Genomic DNA, 19,660 nt, shown 5'->3' with positions numbered 1-19,660 from the left:
ATTATCCTTTTCATATGTAATGTAGCAATCATGAAGCAAATTACATGAGGGTAGTATTTATTTTGCTTTCAAAAGTCAAAACGATTCTGCATTCACTTTATTGGGAGCTCAATGTTTTGCACTGAACAAACACAGTGCAAGCTTACTTCTGAGGCTTCATTAGCTTTAGGTGTGACATCAGCGAATCTAAAATTAATATACATCTCTATTATGGTCTGGTAAGATGAACTGGGTAGATCCCGCTTGGACCTACTTGGTGCCACCCTACTCGTTCATGTAATTTCATTCTTAGCTTTTGAATAAAAAAGCAAAAAAAAAAAAATCATTGGTACCTGCACAGACCTCTAAAGATGTTTCAGCACTCCTATAAAAAGAGATAAATAATTTAATTCACCACCTTCGTATTTGGATTAAAACCTGTTTCCAGACAGCTGTCAGTGAACTAATGTTTTTTAAGATTTTTATTTGGGAAGTTTTAACTTGCCCAGTCTCTAATGTTTTCTTATTCATGCTTTATTTAAAGTTCATGGTTGTGGTTCTGCTTGTGTGAAATGGCTTTTTTGTTTTTGCTGCCCAGGATACTCAGAAGCAGCTGTCTCAGTTGGTCCCTGAGCAACAGAGGCTTAGCGAGAGACTACGTAATCTGAGTCTGAACAATTTACCCTGTGAGTACCAATCCTTGTATCCCATGTCCATTGATTCCTATGTACTATTATTTTCTCTGTATACTGTAACCATATCTGTAATTACTTTTGCTTTCCTTGATGATTTGATTTTGTCGAGATATGATGTTTTTGTTACACCAATGATATACAGTGGGCTGGTGAATTATTGCCACCCTTGATAAAAATGGTGAAAAAAGGATGCATATAATAAGCAAAACCAATAATTTATGTTCTGTTGAAACATATGGGAAAACTGTATACTTGCTTTTCAATACATTGCAAAATCCATCATCATGGGAAAAGGCAAAGAACTGTCAATTCAGAAGAGGCCGATTAGTAATTTACCGTAAAAATATGGTAATGGATACAAAAAAATACATAAACCATTAAACATTCCACTTAGCGCTGTAAGGGCAATTATACAATAATATATTGTTTGTGTACGGCCTGTCAGACGCCTTGTGGTGCCCAGACAAGGAGCAGCACCTCATACCAACTGTCAAATATGGTGTTGGGTCATTGATGTTTTGGAGATGTTTTGCTGGCAGTGGCCCAGGGGCACTAGAGGTTTTTGCACAAAGTGTTAAACCAGGGGTGGCAATTATGAATAAATGATGCTACTTTACAAATGTTGGAAAATAAAGCTTGTGTCAGTAACTATATTTCTGGTGCATATTTATCAAGGGTGCCAATAATTCTGGAGCCCAATGTGGATGTATGGTACCATGATGCAGTCGGAACTGCCTTGGTAATATTGGTTGATATTGGACTCACACAGCAGTAGCAGCAGTAGTCTTAGAAATACCTAATAAAGTGCTCACTGAGTATTTATTGGTGCCAGAACAGCAAAACGACAATGACGATTTTCGTTAGATAATGTACGTCAACAGGCAGTATTGCTTGTAACATCCATTACATTTTTACATTACATTATTACATTATTGCCATTTGGCAGACGCTCTTATCCAGAGCGATGTACAGTTGATTAGACTAAGCAGGAGACAATCCTCCCCTGGAGCAATGGAGGCTTAAGGGCCTTGCTCAAGGGCCCAACGGCTGTGCGGATCTTATTGTGGCTACACCGGGATTAGAAACCACTGACCTTGCATGTCCCAGTCATTTACCTTAACCACTACGCTACAGGCCGCCCCGTACAGACATCCCAGTCCGGCTTTAGAAGAACATCAACAGCTAACTTGCTAACTTGTATTTGTTTACTGAATGTTAAATTAGTGTTCATACTGATGAGCTAATGTTAACAACATCCGCATTTCTATAACACTACTAATTCTGAATACATTGTAGGCTATTGCGGCCTTTAAATTGCAGTCTGGGCCAGCTCCACCCTGCACCACACATTTACATTTTAATATGACTTTGGAAAGAGGGTTGGCTAACTCATAACAACTCTCTTGTGCCACATAGTGAATTTGTAAACATAGAAACTGAGTTGTTAGCTGATACAGAGAGCATTGTTAAATGAGAAATGGCTTGGCTGCATCAAGACTGCAAAGTCTGTCTTAATTTTTAGTATAATTTAATCTGCATATTGCAGTTAGCGCTGGGAGATTTTATGGTAGAAAGGAATTGCGAATGCATTTGGTGTACCTTAAGCTGTTAAATACAATATATTTTGTAAATACAACATGCTGTTGACACTGCCATGTTACCTTAAAGTTTGGCAATGAGGGTGGTGATGTATAATCTGGTATCTGCGTTTTCTCTATCCAGCTAACGTATACATTCAAGTTGCTTCATTCACAATTCCTTTCTACCAAGAAAATCTAACCAGCGCTTAAAATGCAATGTACTTGAAACTAGCGTTATAGAGATGTGGATGTTGTTAACGTTGGCTCATCTGTACATGTACAACAAATGTAAACAAATGTTTTTTATACGACTAGCTGACGTTAGCTGTCCCTGGTGTAAAATCCAGCTATGACCAGATTGCGATACCCGTCTGTTTCAAAACATAGCTTGAGCTGGTGAAACCATGTTGAGCAGTTAGCTGGTCTAACTGGTCAACCTGCTACCAGCTGTTTCAGAACATAGCTTAAGTTGTTTTTTTCAGCAGGGCTTCATGTTCACTCAGATGGACAGGGAACCAGAATGTACCAGAATGTACAATTATATATATATCAATTATTCAACCCCCATTGCACATTAGGTTTATTGGCAAAATATAAAATTTCTCAGCTGTTTGCAAGAAACAAATTACACAAGAACTGTTTTAGTAGTTCAATGAAACATAATATTACAAAATATTACAAGGGATTTGAAGACGGCGGTTGCCAAATGCACACCCAAGAATATTACTGAACTGGAGGCCATTGCCCATGAGGAATGGGCTAAGATTCCTCAGGAACGCTGTCAGAAGCTGGTGTCTGGCTATGCATCGCGTTTGCAGCAGGTCATAACAGCAATAATCCAAGAATTTATTGGCCGTTTTACCTGTGTGTGTGTGGTCACCTTCCATTCTCCTTCGGTAGCCATGACGCATAACTCTGTGAAGAACAACACCTCAGAGAAGGAGCTGACCTGCAGGAAACTGAAGGAGCAGCTGGACGCTCTTGAAAAGGAGACATCGGCCAAGCTCTTGGAGATGGATCAGTACCACAAGGACCTGAAGGTGAGGCCTCACAGACCAGGGGAGCTTTCAACTAGCCCAAGCTCTTATCATGCTATCAAAAAAAATACAAAAGTCATTGTAGTATGGTCAAAGGAATTGTTGAGCCCCACAGTCTTGAATCAAATCTGTATCAGTAGACCCACAGGGCGATATGTAATTGGCGATTACATTGCCCTGGTTTAGTCAGGTGGGTCAGCATTTCGTGGCTCATTCACCTCAGTTGGGCGCTCGTTGGCTACATGCCAGGAGCTACATATGAGATGTTTTCCTCCGAGGCACCCCTATGCAAACTTTGCTGTGGGCTGTGGTGTGAAAATATGCAGGCTGGTTTACACCATGTGTTTTGGAGGAGAATGGTGGATGTCTTCACTCCTGAATCTGCAGTGGAGATTGCGCATTAACTACAAATAGTTAATTAGAAATTTCAAATTAGGGTGAAAATGTTCAGCCACACTTTTGATGCCAAATAAAAAATAAAAAAAAGAATTATTAAAATTTGTATTTAAAACTATTAAAACTCTTCTGCAAAAATGCATGTGTTAAACTAAAAACCAGTCACACTATTAAAATTACACAATTGGCATGTCTTCACTCACCTGTTGCTCAAGAATATGTGAGAAAATGTTTCATATAAATTAATTAACAAAATTAACCATTCGCATAACCGGCCACAGGGTCACTGAAAAGATTCTATAAGTGTATTTTGAAACAAATTAACTGAGAGTAGCCTATTAAAAAAGGTTTTGACTAGTTATTACAATCAGTAAAAGCGTCTTATTTTAATGTCACATTTTATTCCCGATGAGTTTATATCTCATCGACAGTGGGTTCTTTTCTTTCCACCACACAAGAGTTGTCAGTGCCAGGAATGCTCTAGGCTAGGCAAAATACCAAGTCTAAATGGGTCATCAAGCATTCTTTCTCAAGCGTCCTCCATAACACTTGGCCCCAGACAGTGTCTCTACCTGTCTACAGCCTATTTCTTTCACCCCATGGGGAAGAAAATACCTGTTAAATATGTGCTGCAATTTTCTCAAGGAGGAATAGCAAGTCTACACCTCTGCATTTCTGGCATATGACAGTTTCTTGCAGTTCATTGTTTTGCTATAGCACCTTTTTTGTGATATTGTCATCACCGTATTTGTCCAGGTCAAATATGGTTGTTTATGTGATTCTATGGCATTCATATTTGGTGTAAATTAGATTATAAGTAAATCAACAGTGAGCCTGTATGCTCTACACTGGGATGTGAATGACACTGAACATTCCATACATAGTCCTGTGTCTTTCCAAGTCTTATTTGGACACATATTTATGTACAAAGAGGAAGCCAACAAAAGACAGGTTCCAATCAGTACACTGTCATGCTTCTTGTAAACCTGCAATAGCACACAGCCATGCATTGGGAATGCTATTTACATCCCTATGTGTCTCTGATCACTAACGTGCAGCTGCAGTGTGGCCAGTGCATATATTGTGAATAAGGGTAGAAAGATTCTGGAGACTTTGCACAGTTATCTAGCTGTCTGTCACTGTGCTGTATTCAGGCCCTGAAAACTGTGGTATCTGGCCTGTATTGCAGCTTCTGCCCCATTGTGTCCTTCCAGTTGTTGGTCACACCCATGGCCAGCAGACATTCAATGATAAACCCAAAGCATGTAAACCAGATATTCCACCAGTCAAACCTGCCTTCACTATTCATGGTGTACAATCCTAATAACTACCAGTTGTTTCCCTTTCTCTTGTTAACATCCTGCTGGTGGTCTGTATTTTTCTCTCTTTCTCTCTTCATCCTCTCTTCTACCTCCATTGCTACCTCTGCAGTTTGAGGATATGGATGACTGCGTGCTACAGGGTCTTCTCTCTTTGCTGGGCTGTCTTAGCAATCTCTTCCTCCTAATAAAGGTTGTTTTATTCACCTTCACTGACTGTCTTTTTATCACGCTCATTCTTAGGGCCCTATTTTCCGCCCGTGCCTGGCGTGTTGCATGTCTTTGTGACCATCGAGACACGTCTGGTAATTTCGAGACTCGCTGTGTACCTGAGTGGGAAGAGAGCCACTGCTCTGGACATTTCAGGAATTACTAGCTTCATTGCAATTTTCCAGTCACCCTTTCATCAACCGCCTACTCAACCCAGGACTAAGGCCCAAATCGCAGTCAAGTCGATGGCGTATTGCTATGCAAACTAAACTGCACAGTGTTTCCTATGTGTGCCAGTGCTGTATGTGCAAGCTGTGTGCATTAGTTATCTCCACCCTAGATAATTTAACGTCATCACCATTGTGCTCACTATTGAAAGATGCGCAACAAGCCTTGTTATTATTATTATGTTGTTAGGTCGCATAAAAATTAAGTTCAAACATGTGGGCCATGCAAAACCAGGGAGAAAGTCACAATGTGTGTGCCTGTTTTTTCCCTCGAAAGAAAATCACTTGGTTCACTTGAATTGTACGTTATATCGTTTTTCCTTCGAATGTGCAATAGTTTGTACCGAGTGAAACTGATGTGGAATTGCTACACAACCTTCCCTGGTTTAATTTGATTTAGTGAAACTTCAAGATACTGTTTTCAGTATTTTGTAGTTACAGAGTAGTATGTTTAAACTTTTTAGCTACAGGTTTAATAGGCAAAGTCATTTTATTTAAATTCTGAAAGAAGAAAATATGTACAAATGGATTCCTCTTATTTATTCGTTCGACTTTTTCCAAAAATTGAGTTCTAACTCTGCTCCTCCCACAAAATAACAGTCTTGACAGAAGCATCTGATTAGTATATACATATCCTTGTCTTTGGGATATCATAGACCATTACAGTGTCAGACCATGGAAATTGGCAGCGCACCCTGCGTAATACACGTTCTTTAAACGGAATGAAAAGAGGTAATTTTATTGACTATGAATGAAATCCTCTACAACACACCCACTTTATTCAGCATAATCCACCCGGTGCTCACTTTGAGCTTTGTGCTTCTCTTGCCTGGAAAATACCAATATTCAGTAGCCATGCCCTGTGTGCTCCCACCCCACACCATTGACTGCGCCATGCAAGGGTGATTCCGGAAAATAGGGCCCTTAGCCTCCAGCTTTTTTATCAACGTTGGCACCCCTCTGCCTTCCACCTATCAATTTAATTTTACTCATATTTTGCATTAAGCATTGCACTTCAGATCCCTGTTTCTCCTACATTGGCCCTTCTAATTATCATCTGATTTTGTCTGGCCTCTGTGAAAATTCCATTTCATACAGTGTGCATCACAACGTGGCATTTCTGTATACATCATGAGTATGAGCACTCCTCAAAAAACAGCTTTTTCTGGATACATCGTTCATGATGACAAAGACATTATTTTTCTGTGTGCATCATGATGATATCACCACAAGAGTGCCATTTCATATGTTGTTTATGATAATGTGAAAACATTTTGCATTTCTTAGCAGCTTTTTGTGAGAGATTTCCAAGAGCCGTTTCTCAGGTCAGTGGACCATCTAGAGGCATCTTATGTGTGTGATTCACACCTCTCTTGATCATTATTTTAAAATCTACTGCTTCTAATTTGACCAACTCTTCAACTACAATATCTCATTTTGACCTTTTAAAATCGGTGGGGCGTGATAAGATGTCATCGTAGCCCAAATGAAACCTTCCCATCCCTGATGACACTAGTAACAATCCTGCATCACCCGTAGGGGCTACTGGTCACAGTCGGCAGTGTTTGGGCCCTTGCTTGGGTAATGCTGTGGCCAACTGCTTCGCCCTAAAGGACAGTCCCAAACACAGTCCCACTGGTGTAGTCAGAAGGGTTCATCACTGAATCTTGGGCTAGTGTTGTAGCTCGGAACTGTGTGATTTGCTCATTGGGAAGAGAACAATTTTACATGTCTCGTTCACAAACTTTCAAAAATGTATTAAATGTGTCTATCAAGATTTAATCTTGTGAGATATTGTGAGATGTCTGTAGCTCATCATACATTATACTTCCCTGTATCTCTGTGTTTAAAATTATGTTTACATTTTTCTACCAAAACTTGGTATACAGTGTGTGTAGCAGGAATAGCAGCACATGGTTTTCAGTTGAAAGTTAAAAGCACCATTTAGCATTATCAGCCTGCTTTGTGTGCTGTTGAGATGGTCTTTCTCACATAACCAGGCACAGCCATAATATGGGAGAGGTAGGGCTATCCGGATTAATAACACAGGCATTAGTTGATATCACCATTATTGCCGTTGCTGCTTCCTTACTGCACTGACCACAGATCACAGCTCACGGTCGCCTCCACGCGGTTCCTTTTTAGGAGCTCAGGGAGAGTCAGAGCAAACAGCAGGCCACCCTCAATAAGCTCAGCAAGGTCAAAGAGGAGAAATTTCAGGAGATCCACCGGCGAAGGGAGGAGGAGCTGGAGAGGAAGAGGAAGGAGGAAGAGGAAGCTGTCAGGTGACTTGGCACACACTCATCACACATCTGACAGATTGCTTCATCTGTTCCGCACAAACAGTGTGCTTCGGAAGGCGGTAACAATTCTAGTTAATTTATCTGATATAATTTGGTAACTGATACATGTGAAGACAGCAACTTGAACAGAAAAATGAGGATGTTCCATCAGAGTTCATGCTGTAAATATATGCTAGTGATACACTAGCGTGAGCACAAGGAATGGACAGGAAAATACTTGGCCTCATTGGCATCGTGAGAATACATTATGAAATTATGAATTTATTTTCTTGCCATATTCTCAGAAGCTACAAAACATTGGTTATGCCATGCTCTGTATCATATGTCGCATCCCAACTGATGCTAGCATAACAATTTTATTATAATTTGTACTTCAATGTTGGCCACAGGCACAATTCCATAAATGTACCTCTGCTGTGATCCGTTGATGCCTATTGGGAACTCAAGTATATATTACATTACATTGCATTACATTTATCAGACTATATCTACCTATATAAGACTTATAGACATATTCAGAGCAATGTACAATAAATAATAATTGCTAATTGGTGAAGCTCATCTGTTTGTTAATACCAATTTTTTTAAACTAGTAAACCAAAATTATTCACTTTTATTTGTTAGATTAGAGTATCGGAACCACTGTGATGTGGCTTATACAATGAATTAATTCTTATTGCATACAGCTCTCATATGCAATATTTATTGCTTTAATCTGCATTGCTCAAATTTGAACTGTATGGCGGTAGATGGTTCCTGCTGACCAAGTTAAACTTTTTAATGTGGATAAATACAATAGAAACTGGCTGTGTAAACATCCCCATTCATGTGGATAGAACAAACCTGCCATATAGATAGCATTGACGGCACAATGAGCACTGCACTTTGAGTAGCGCAACAGAGTACATGGTAAATGTGCGCATCATATCCAAGTACTGAGCAACAGAAATCGCTAAGGAGCAAATTAATACCAATGCCTGTTCTGTGTGGATTGATGGATTTGATGGTTGTCCATGGTGTCTGAATGTGAAGACTCTAAGCATTCATTGGCTTGGTGCTCTGATAATTCCTCATTGGATGTTACATTCTTGTCTGTGCAGGAAAGCCAAGCTGGAGAAGGAACGTCAATGGAAGGAGAAGTTAAAGAAGGATGAGGAAGAGCGCCAGAGAAGGCAGCAGGAGGAACGTGAGGCCAAGCAGAGAGAGGAGGAGGCACGAGAGGCCCAGGCACGCCTCCAGGCTGCCCTGGCACAGGCAGAGCAGGAGCGCAGATTGGCGGAAGAGGAACAACAAAGGAAGGAGGAGGCAAGGCGTAGAGAAGAGGAGAGGAGGAGGGAGGAAGAAAGGAGGGCAGAGGAGCGGAGGAAGCAGGAGGAGAAGAGGCTGGCAGAGGAGAGGCAGCAGGAGGAGCGTAGGAAGGCAGAGGAGGAAAGGAGGAGGCTAGAGCTAGAGAGGAAGAAGCTAGAAGAGGAGAGGAAAAAGCTAGAAGAGGAGCGGCGGCGGGAGGAGCAGAGGAGGCAAGAGAGAGAGGAGGAGGAGAGGCGGAGGCAACGTGCGCAGGAGGCCGCCATTCGTGACGCTGAAGAGCGGAAGAGACAGGAGGAGAGAAAGAAACGGGAGGAGGACAGGCGAAGACAGGAGGAAGAGAGAAAGAAAAGGGATGAGGAAAGGCGGAGACAGGAAGAGGAGAAGCGGCGATCTCAGGAAGAGGAAAGGAGGACACTGGAAGAAGAGAGAAGACACCAAGAAGAGATTAGGAAACGGGAGGAGGAAAGGGAGAGACAGGAGCAGAACAGGAAACAAGAAGAGGAGAGGAAGAGAAAGCAGCAGGGAGAGGAAGCTGCCAGGCAGCAGAATGTTCAAAAACAACAGCAGCAAACCAGTGCCAAAGTAGAAATTCATGAAAAGCTCTCTGCCATTTTCAATCGCCTAGAGGATCGAAAAGGTGAAGGAAACTCCTCGTCTTCCTCTTACTGATAAACTAGTATAAGGGCCAGGCACCATAAAACGTTAGTGCTGCGCATTAGAACAGCTCTCTGGTCTGAGGGGGACCTCCAGTAAAGCTGTGCTTGGAAAAGATGCTACAATGTGAAAATGATAAATATGAGCGCAAAATGTGCTGTTTATGAACAAATGTGTAAATTGTAAGCATCTTGCTCTGTAAAATGATTTTTCATTAGTTTAGCTAAACCTTTATATCAAATTATAGTTTCCAATCCCTAGGATCATTACCATCAAAGCTCAATCTCAAGATTGTAAGTAAGTTGAGTTGAAGGGCTCTATTTTCCAGAATCAATGTTGTAGGGCCCATGACCACGGTCGATTATTTTCACAGTAAGAAGTGAGGAGCGCACAGCTCTAGGAGTGTGATGTGGGTGGAAAATGCTGTGTGTATTGCGATGGGCGTATTGCTGATTTCCGTGGTCTGTACCACTGCAATGAAAGATGAGGGTAAATCAGATTTTTCTCTCAAGACATTCTTTTGTGCGGTTGGGCACTTTTTAATTTTTTTTCAACCCCCGAAATTGAGGTTGAACAAATCTCATAAGCAAAATTGATTAATTTGTTTTAATTTCCTTCGGTCAGAATTGTACTATTTTCTATTTTTATTTATGTTGATTACTTTATCAACAGCCTTTATTACGGCAAAAATATTACATTCATCAAACTTAGTGCCAGCACTGCAAGTAGCTATCATTTTAACTACTGTTGAAGTTGCGTTCGTCATTGTCATTGCAGGTGGGTGAAAAATAATGAAATGGCATACTGTACAGTATCACAATGCAAGAACAGCCCTGAAATGAGTAATCTGCCTTCTGGTGGGCTGCGGCTTGTGCCATGGTCTGAGCAGATGGGCGATGAGGCACAATGGCAGTCTAGTCTGACTGGAGAATTGCCATAAACTGCTCTAAAATTGTGTGTGTAAAAGTGAACCATGTAGGAATTTATTTTTATACATAGTTTTAGGGCACCAAAATAATTTGACAAATTAACAGACTGAAGTAGTCATTATATTCAATATTTTGTTGCAATCTTTTGCAAACAATGACTGCATGAAGTCTATAACCCATGGACCTTACCTGATGCAGGGTCTCTTCCCTGGTGATGCTCTACCAGGCCTATAATGCAGCCCTCTTCAGCTCTTGTTTGTGTTGGGGGCCATTTGCCTTCAGTCTGGTCTTCAGCAAGTGTAATCCATGCGCAATTCGATTGATGTCAGGTGATTGACTTGCCCAGTCAAGAACATTCCAAAAAAAATTTTGTGTGAATCTGCAGTGATTCAAGGAAATTTGATGCTTTGATGCACACGTGTGATACATTTTCACAGAAATGCACATCCATATGATGCAGGTGAATATGGCTTGATGTTGATAATGCTTAATAATGTTTCATGTGATGCAAGTAAATCTAATGTTACAGTGATGCAGGAGAAGCAGTGCAGTGACACAGCTTTGAATTTGTATTTCAGCCGGTCTGCGACCCGTCACATTGGCGCACAGGAAGTCTGCAGCTCTGACCACCTACAGAGCTCTCTACCCTTTTGTAGCCAGAAACACTGATGAGCTAACCTTCGAGGCTGACGACCTGATAGAGGTACAGGACACGCTCCTACAGTGTGTTTGCACTGTAGTATGCTCTGGACCTGCATAGTTCTGGCATTTATAGAGTTACAGGTTCAGTTTAGCAGGTGTCTCCTCCATTATCCAAACATTAAACTATTTCACACACTAAATTACATTTCTTCTGAATGCTTTAAAACCATCTCCACAGTTTATGGCTGTTTTTATTTTCAAATGGCCTCTCTCTCTCTGTGGCATCTGATTTCCATTCCCATGATGCCATGCAGGTGGATGAGATGACTGAGGGAGAGCCAGGATGGCTGTATGGAAGTCGTCATGGAAAGATGGGCTGGTTCCCTGCGAGCTATGTGGAGCAACAGGCCAAACCAGAAACCTCACCTAACATCAAACCTCCGACAGTGCCAGCCACAGAGTCCTCCAGGTGAGAGATCTGAGTAAATCAAAAGGCTTGTCCCACTGAACACTGTTTTTACAGGCATACGTGGTAGTTCTGTAGTAGTAAGATGTCCTCTTTGATGATTTTAAATGTCATTCTTTTTCTCTTTGAGTACAAGTACTTGGGTACTTGAGTACAAAAACTTGTAAAGTTTGTTTGCTTTGGTATTTTTTTTCTGAAAATGTCCTTATGTGCTTCCCTCTTTGTGCTTTTATTGTTCCTTCTTACCATTATGCCCTGCATGCAATGTGCGAAAATTACTGCTATAACTGCTATTGCTGCTGCTACTACTACTACTACTATTACTACTACTACTGTGTTTATATCTCTCTCCCCCCCTTGCCCCAGTAAATTGGAAACAGGGGGAAGTGACACCCCCACAAGGCATAGTGTCCCCAGCAGTGTGGGACAGAATTCTGCCTTCACCCCCACCCCCACCCCAGCCACCGCAGAGCATGGACAGGTAAGAAAGCTGAGATATGTGGGTGCAAATATATCTAGGCATGCTGGTTTGCTGAAAGGTTCCCCTTTTATAACATTATTATTATTTATTTATTTTTTTAAAGATTTGAAACTATTCAGTGTTACAATTCTGCAGTCATAGAGGCAAGGGGCAAATACTTTTTCATGGCAAAGTATTTTGGTAGTAGTATAAGTTGCATTTGAAATTGATTGATAAAGAGGCACTTCACTCAAAAATTAAATTAAAGTATGTTTATATGCTATTCCAATGATTTAGACCTGTGTGACTAGTCAAATATTCTAAAATTCATCCCTATGATGGACCAGTCCTTTTCTGGTAAACAATTCGCTGTCAATTTACATTTGAAAAACTGAACAGTTATTGGATAAATGAATACAAACTGACCACTTTTACCTCCTAAGCTAATGTCGCCCCCAAGCTAGGCTTGTAAGTCGGAGGTTCAGTCCAGATTGTGCTGTTCTGAATGTGTGTACCGTATGTACATAACTTTCCTGTTTTGTTAGTGGATTGTATGTGACTCTGTACCACCTGAAAGTAGATGGCTCTTTCTCTCTGTTCCAGGTTGTGGGGAACGTCCGGGCCCAAGCACTGTGCTCCTGGACGGCCAAGACAGACAGTCACCTAAATTTCTCCAAGGATGACATTGTCACGGTGCTGGAGCAGCAGGAAAACTGGTGGCTGGGGGAACTCAACGGAGTTCAGGGCTGGTTCCCCAAAACTTACGTAACACTGATAACCGGAAGTGATTCCAGTGCAGAGTAAAGACACCCATTTAATATACCCTATACTATTTCTTTCATGAGAGTAATTCAAGGGTGCTCTGCTGGCAAACCTCATTTATTGTAAATATTAATTTGGGATTACTGGCTTACTGAAGGATCAATAGAAGATCATGTTTCAAATGTTAGCACAGTGGTCCACAATCCTGGACCTGAAGAGCCACACGCCCCTTTGGTTTCACTATTACCAAGCATTTCATTGATCATTTGAAGCAGCTGGCTACAGTTAACTAATCGCTCCTAATTTCTTGGTTCTGAACTGGCTAATTACAGCTTTGGGCAGTTTATCCCATTCTATTCCTGGCAGATCCTCTCAAGCTCTGTCCGATTGGATGGGAAGCATCTGTGAACTGCCATCTTCAGGGCTCTCCACAGAAGTGCTATGGGGTCTAAGTCTGGATTTGGCTGGGCCACTCAAATACAGTCAGAGACTTGTTCCGAAGCCACTCCAGCATTGTCTTGACTGTATGCTTCAGGTCATTGTTGTGCTGAAATATAACAATCGCCCCAGTCTGAGGTCACGTGCACTCTGGAGCAGGTTTTCTTTGAGGACCTCACTGTGTTTGGCTGCCTTCATTCAGAGTTCTCCAGTACTGTACAAAAGCTTTAGGCACATGTAAAAACATTCTGTGAAGCAAAGATGCTTTCAAAAATAATGAAATTAAATGTTAATTTCTCTCGAGCAGAAAACGGTTTTTAGTTTAAAAACTAAATGTCTGTCAGTGTTTGAAAAAAAGTCAGTGTTTGTCTCTTAGGTAAACTGTCCTGCAGTTTTATAAGAAAATTGGTAGGCTGGTAGGTTGTTCCAAGCATATTGTAGAACTTTTGGAGAACACACTTCTGCAAATATTTGTTGTCTCACCTGCTTCTGGCTTTCCATGTAATCCCAGACAGGCTTGATCAAGTTTTTAATCTGAAAAGTGTTCCATTATGTTTTATATTATTTCAGCAAAATGCTAAAAATGTAAAAAGTAATTAAAATTTTCTCTCTTCTACTGATATGCAGAAAAAAGACTTTTGCACAGTACTGTATAACTGAAGAGTACTGTAAGTTAAAATGCAGTACAACTTCAGAAATTCAAAGCTCAAATTTACAGACTAATTTGTTAGCTCACCGTGGGATGAAACCAGAAGTGAAAATGAGCATATGCAACCGGTAATAATTGTTGGCCTCTTCATTAACTTGGATGCAAAAGGGCATGCATTAAACAGAAAAGAATGTCACTTCATATTACAAAAAAAAAAAAAAAAAGAATAGGGGCGCATCTTGGTGAAAGTATGTTGGAAAAAATTATATAAACAAAGGCCACAACAACATTAGTTGACCAATGATCAGATCCATGGAATGTTGATTTATAGTTCAGAAAGCTTACTCTTTTTAAAAAAGAATGTTGCAGTGAGATCCCAATTACCACTCTGGATCCCAATTGACTCTGGATGAATTAAATACGATTGTTATGCAGAAGGCTGTTAAAGGAGTAACATGGTGGTTGAATGTGGCACTTGCCAATTGTCAAATGTGCATAATTTGTATATCATTATCGTTCAGTAATTTAAATGTATTTTTAAACTTTTTTTTTTTTTTTTTTTCTAATCCTAAATTTCCCACTGTAAAAGTTCACCAAAACTGTCTTTGCGTGGTAATAACAACTGTCAGCAAACTAGCTAGCTAACGTTATCAATAATGTCACCTTATGAAAGCAAACTAGCTACCTAACTTAACTTTTCTGCTTCATTTTCAGGCCGTTGTATTCCAGTGTAGATGGATTGGACACAGCAGAGACTCGCCTGCAAGAAGGTAAGACTCGTGGTGAAGGGCCAGGCTAAAATCTGTATTTGTTTTTTGACCAAACATCCGATTCACATTTTCAACTGGCTAAAATTAGGTGGTAAAGTTAGTTACCTAAAATATATTGGGTTGGGGCGGCACGGATGGTGCAGTGGGTAGCACTGCCGCCTCACAGCAAGGAGGTCCTGGGTTCGAATTCCCGTCGGCCGGGGCCTCTCTGTGCGGAGTTTGCATGTTCTCCCCGTGTCTGCGTGGGTTTCCTCCGGGTACTCTGGTTTCCTCCCACAGTCCAAAGACATGCACGTTAGGCTGATTGGAGAGTCTAAATTGTCCGTAGGTATGAGTGTGTGAGTGAATGGTGTGTGTGCCCTGTGATAGACTGGCGACCTGTCCAGGGTGTATTCCTGCCTTTCGCCCAATGTATGCTGGGATAGGCTCCAGCCCCCCTGCGACCCTGATCAGGATAAGCGGGTTCAGATAATGGATGGATGGATGGATATTGGGTTGGTAGTTGATGTAGACTATTATCAAGTATGTTAAAGTTCTTGCAACCGGAGAATGAAGTTAATGAAAACACCCAAAATAACGTAGCACGTGATACAGCTCAGCCTTACTGTGGGCAGTAAAACATGTGAAAGTATCCTACACGCTGCATCCCGAATCTGCAACATTTGCAGCCGCTGTAAGTAGTGATGGGAATGTTTGTTCATTTAGGTGAGCCGGATCTTTTGGCTCTGTTCGTTCAAAAGTTTTGTTCGTTTGGCTCACTCCTTCGTTCACTTGTTCTTCCGGAAAGTACGCGCATGAGTCTCATATGTTACTCAGTTCGTTTACAGCATTGAACTGTATTGGGTCACAGCGTAAACAAGCCGCCCGCGTGTGGCTCCCTTGGAATATCACCCTGTCTAGTTGCGGAATTGATCCGTTCTGGTGTCACTTGCTATGCCGGCAGCTGGTTAATACATTGAACATTTGTTTAATTATGCTTTGCAGTATGGATGATACTGCACAAAAGCCATCTGCTTAGTAGCCAAAATAATACATCAGCTATGAATAGCATTCATAAAAATCGAATATGAATAGAATAGCATCCTCCAAAGCTTAATTTCAGGTTTATTAAGAAATTGTAAGCTATGAGACATTGATGTTAAAGTTAAATTACGTTGTATATAATGTAACATTAGCTAAAATTTAACTTTAATGTAATTAAGACAACGCCTGAAATATATTATTGCAGCCTACTCTTAGCTAGCTACATTTCTAGCTACAAAAATAAAATTACACAATGTACGTTGTGGTCTTTGCAAAACCATCACTTTTATTGCATAGCCTAGCTGACTATTACAGAAAATTATAAGACAACATGATTTAGCGAAATATTGTCTGTGATATCCTAACTATTCAGCTGGTCCACGGAATGGCAGCATTAACGTTACGCCTTACGGCTCAACTGCGCTGTACTTTCAGTTCAACACCAGCTCGTGGCTCGTTCGTTCAGTTGTTCAATGGCTCTTTTGGCTCACTCGTTCAATGGCTCGTCAGTGGAAAAAGTAACATTACAGTCAAGAATGGCGGATCTTATCTTCCCAACTTTATCTTCGCTTTAGTCTGTTCCTTCCCTATGCAATGCTCTTTTCTGGTTAAATCTCACTCGCGTTTAATTTGCATTTAGAGGATCACTATTGTTTTCCTTCATCTAAAGATTGGTCATGGTGCCTTTGTTGCGCATTATCACATAGTTGTTGAACCTAAATTTCATGTCATATTCTAAACTGAAGATTTTACAGATTATCCTCTTCAAGATGTTGCTTGTCATAGCCTCCTCCACTGCGTTTTCGAGTCTATGGTGCACAATGATGTTAATTTGGATGAGCTGCAAGAAAATGAAGTTCTGGTGGTTGGTAATTTTGCTGAGATTTTGTTTTTTCATCCCAGCACAGTCTCACCATTCTAAGTCAAAAACAGCCATTCATCCTTTTATCTGTTATTGGAGGGACACTCAGCATGTTTCAAATACTGGTATTTCAGAATGCCTGACCCACAACACCTTTGTGGTTCATCTCTTTCAAAGGCATCGAATACAGTTCCTTGAAAGAAAGCTAGGGAATGTGTTTTTCTCTGATGGTTTTGCAGCGCTGTACAAAAACTGAAAAGCCTTCCAGAACCTATGCCTCCAGTTGGGGCACTTTCTTGTGGAAGCAGAGTGGAACTTCTGAATGCAACTGCTCATGACAAAGGACCACGTGATGGCATCGGGATAATGATACAAATTAAGCTAGTTTAAAATGCCTATTTCAGGACCAAGTTCAAACTCCACATCAATTGTACTGTTGAGTGGAATACTTCCCAATATCCTAACTGCTTGCTCAGAACACATTTCTGAAGTTGTGTTTCAGTCAGGGAAGAACTTCACAACTTTCAACCCATTTCCAGGATGCAGTTCATGGCACAGCAGTTCTTCTATGCAACAGAAGTTGGCTGTTGCTCTTCTAGTAGGCACAAGATAAAAAGTTTAGGAGATGTGATTTTTGGTGATTAAGGGTTAAGGGCAAACAAAGGGCATTATGATTTATTTTTGAGTATTCAAATTGTGTTATGTATGTTTTTGAAGAAAATATGTGTCTTTTGGTTTGGTTAATCAAAAACCCCACTCTAATATAGGTTAACATGTATAAATTGTTTTGTTCAATTCTAAAAGGCTGAGGTCATAAAGTGATTGATTTCTGATGGAATGCCCCATTTTATTACAGTAAACACTGGCTCTCTAATCCCCTACAAGCGACCAACATTGTCCTTGGAACATAATCTGCTGTCAACACAAATTGTCCTTTGTGTTATATTCGTCTGAGCAGTGTTTCTGCTTCATTAAAATAGCGGTGTCAGTCTACCGCTACAAGATTCTGACTGCCACTGCCAGCAATCAAATTTCTCATCAATAATCTGGATGTCAGATTTATTCCTGCCTGGCTTGTAAGCAGGTATCACAAGCTGCCTAGCATATAGAACAACACAACAACACCAATGGGATGCAAAGGAAAAGTGTTGATTTAAAACATACAATAGCCGACATTTCAGCGTTGGCTCTGATAAAAAATATAACAAATAGTTTCTGTGGAAAAAACAAACAGCATCAGCTGTTAGAATAAAGTATGTAGTGTATCGAGCATATAAACTTGATATGATTTACAAACTGCTTGTGAAACTGTTACCACTTACCTCTGCCGTGAGCCACGGACCCCTTGCCGAGCTCAGACCTCACGTTCCCACGAGCAGTACCCCACGAGGAGGTGTCTCGGGGACGAACTCTCTTTTCCTTTAAGTACTCCGAACCTCCTGGAGCCCTGGTAAGTTCTACTGAACTTCCAGCCCAGTCTCGAAGTGAAAGGTGTGATGCAAATCTGGTATACGATTTCCTGTATTCACTGTATTCCTCTAAGAACCTTTATCACATATGATTATAGCAAGATATACTTTATTATAATCAATCAAAAGAATAGAGTTATACAGCTGACAGGTTAAACATCATCTTTCAGTTTGCTAATCACATACAAGTTCCACATACCCCTTTAGCTCTTTCTAATTTACCTTTCCACCAGATGTTAAATTCAAGGTACACCCCTCAAATACCCATCCTCTTTGGTCTTAGCCTTATCCTATAGTTCCCCCTTCTGGACGTTAAAAGAAACTATTCCTAGAATATTATGTGCATCTAAACTCTAAAAACTTCTCTACATTTTTCTACCTTATATAGTATCTTAATGAAAAATTAAAGACATAAAAATAAAAGGAAACTTGAGCTTCTATGTGCTACTTTTCCTACTTCTACAAGTAATATAGATTATAATTACCACTCAAACTGGATTATAGTTGCTCTGCGTTGCTCTTTCGACATCAGTCCTGTTGCCACAACTCTTGGGCTGACTCTGCACCGCGTACACCACTCTGTTCTCCATATCCAGATGCTGGAGTGGCGCGCAGAGGGAGCGCACCACTCCAGCTTGACTACAGCTGTCCTGCGTTTCTCTCTCTTCAACAGCCCATAGATATCTTCTGAAGCAAAATTCTAAGATGCTATCCTGAGGTCTAAGCTTATTATAATAATTATTATTATCTATTATTATCTTATTATCTATCTAAGCTTATTCCTTATATATTCTTAACTCGTATAAAAGTGTACTTTTTTTTTTTGATAAGAAATGTCCCCAGTATACCGAGTGGAAAAACACTAGCTCTTTTGTAATTTTTTAATGAACCTATTCATCACTGGTATTTGTCTCCCTGTCATAATCTCTCCTTGGACTCTCTCCAAACTTTGACATCATACAAGCCAGCAGTAAGTGCCTTCCACCATCTCAATACACTCTTCAGGTGCTCTTTTTTGTGGCGCCTTAAGAAATCTACAAAGGACATCCAATTAATAGCCGAGTGTAAATCATCCCCCAACTCCTCTACAGTCAGTCCTTTGAATCTATCCAATAAATTATCAGATTATCATTTCACCATCATCTATATTGTTTTCCTCATGTTTTTGCTTTAGCCAGGCATTGTGCTCCTCCCCTGTAGGGTTGGGGTATTCCCCAACTGCTCGCTCAGCATGTTGAATCTCCTCCAAGGTCATGCTGGAACTCATTATATGCATGGCCTCAGTCAGAACTTTAACCTTGCTCTCTAAAACCCTAAATCTAAGTCCCCCTACTTCAGACTCCTCTGCTGACAATTATGGCTGCTCATTAGCTCTGAACCACATATTTTTCCTCTTACGGGCGTTCTTGCTACCACCTCAATGGCGTGTGCGAGGGGTTAACAATGCATTCCTGCCTAACTCATCCTCCTGTCAATCTCTCA

The 19,660-nt window shown here is 40.7% G+C and overlaps 1 protein-coding gene across 1 annotated transcript in view; it reads left to right on the top strand.

The window, feature by feature from the left end:
- itsn2b (intersectin 2b) overlaps positions 1-19,660 on the top strand; it is a 79,259-nt gene that overhangs the window by 27,304 nt on the left and 32,295 nt on the right. Inside the window, exons 13-21 of the mRNA XM_061243587.1 lie at positions 578-665; positions 3,155-3,294; positions 7,589-7,728; positions 8,847-9,691; positions 11,216-11,340; positions 11,594-11,748; positions 12,112-12,226; positions 12,809-13,005; positions 14,769-14,824. Coding sequence (XP_061099571.1) covers positions 578-665; positions 3,155-3,294; positions 7,589-7,728; positions 8,847-9,691; positions 11,216-11,340; positions 11,594-11,748; positions 12,112-12,226; positions 12,809-13,005; positions 14,769-14,824 — 1,861 coding nt within the window. The remainder of the gene's footprint in view (positions 1-577; positions 666-3,154; positions 3,295-7,588; positions 7,729-8,846; positions 9,692-11,215; positions 11,341-11,593; positions 11,749-12,111; positions 12,227-12,808; positions 13,006-14,768; positions 14,825-19,660) is intronic.

This window comes from Conger conger, chromosome 5, assembly GCF_963514075.1.
Source record: "Conger conger chromosome 5, fConCon1.1, whole genome shotgun sequence".
Lineage (NCBI taxonomy): Eukaryota > Metazoa > Chordata > Actinopteri > Anguilliformes > Congridae > Conger > Conger conger.
This window is presented reverse-complemented; position numbering and strand designations above follow the sequence as displayed.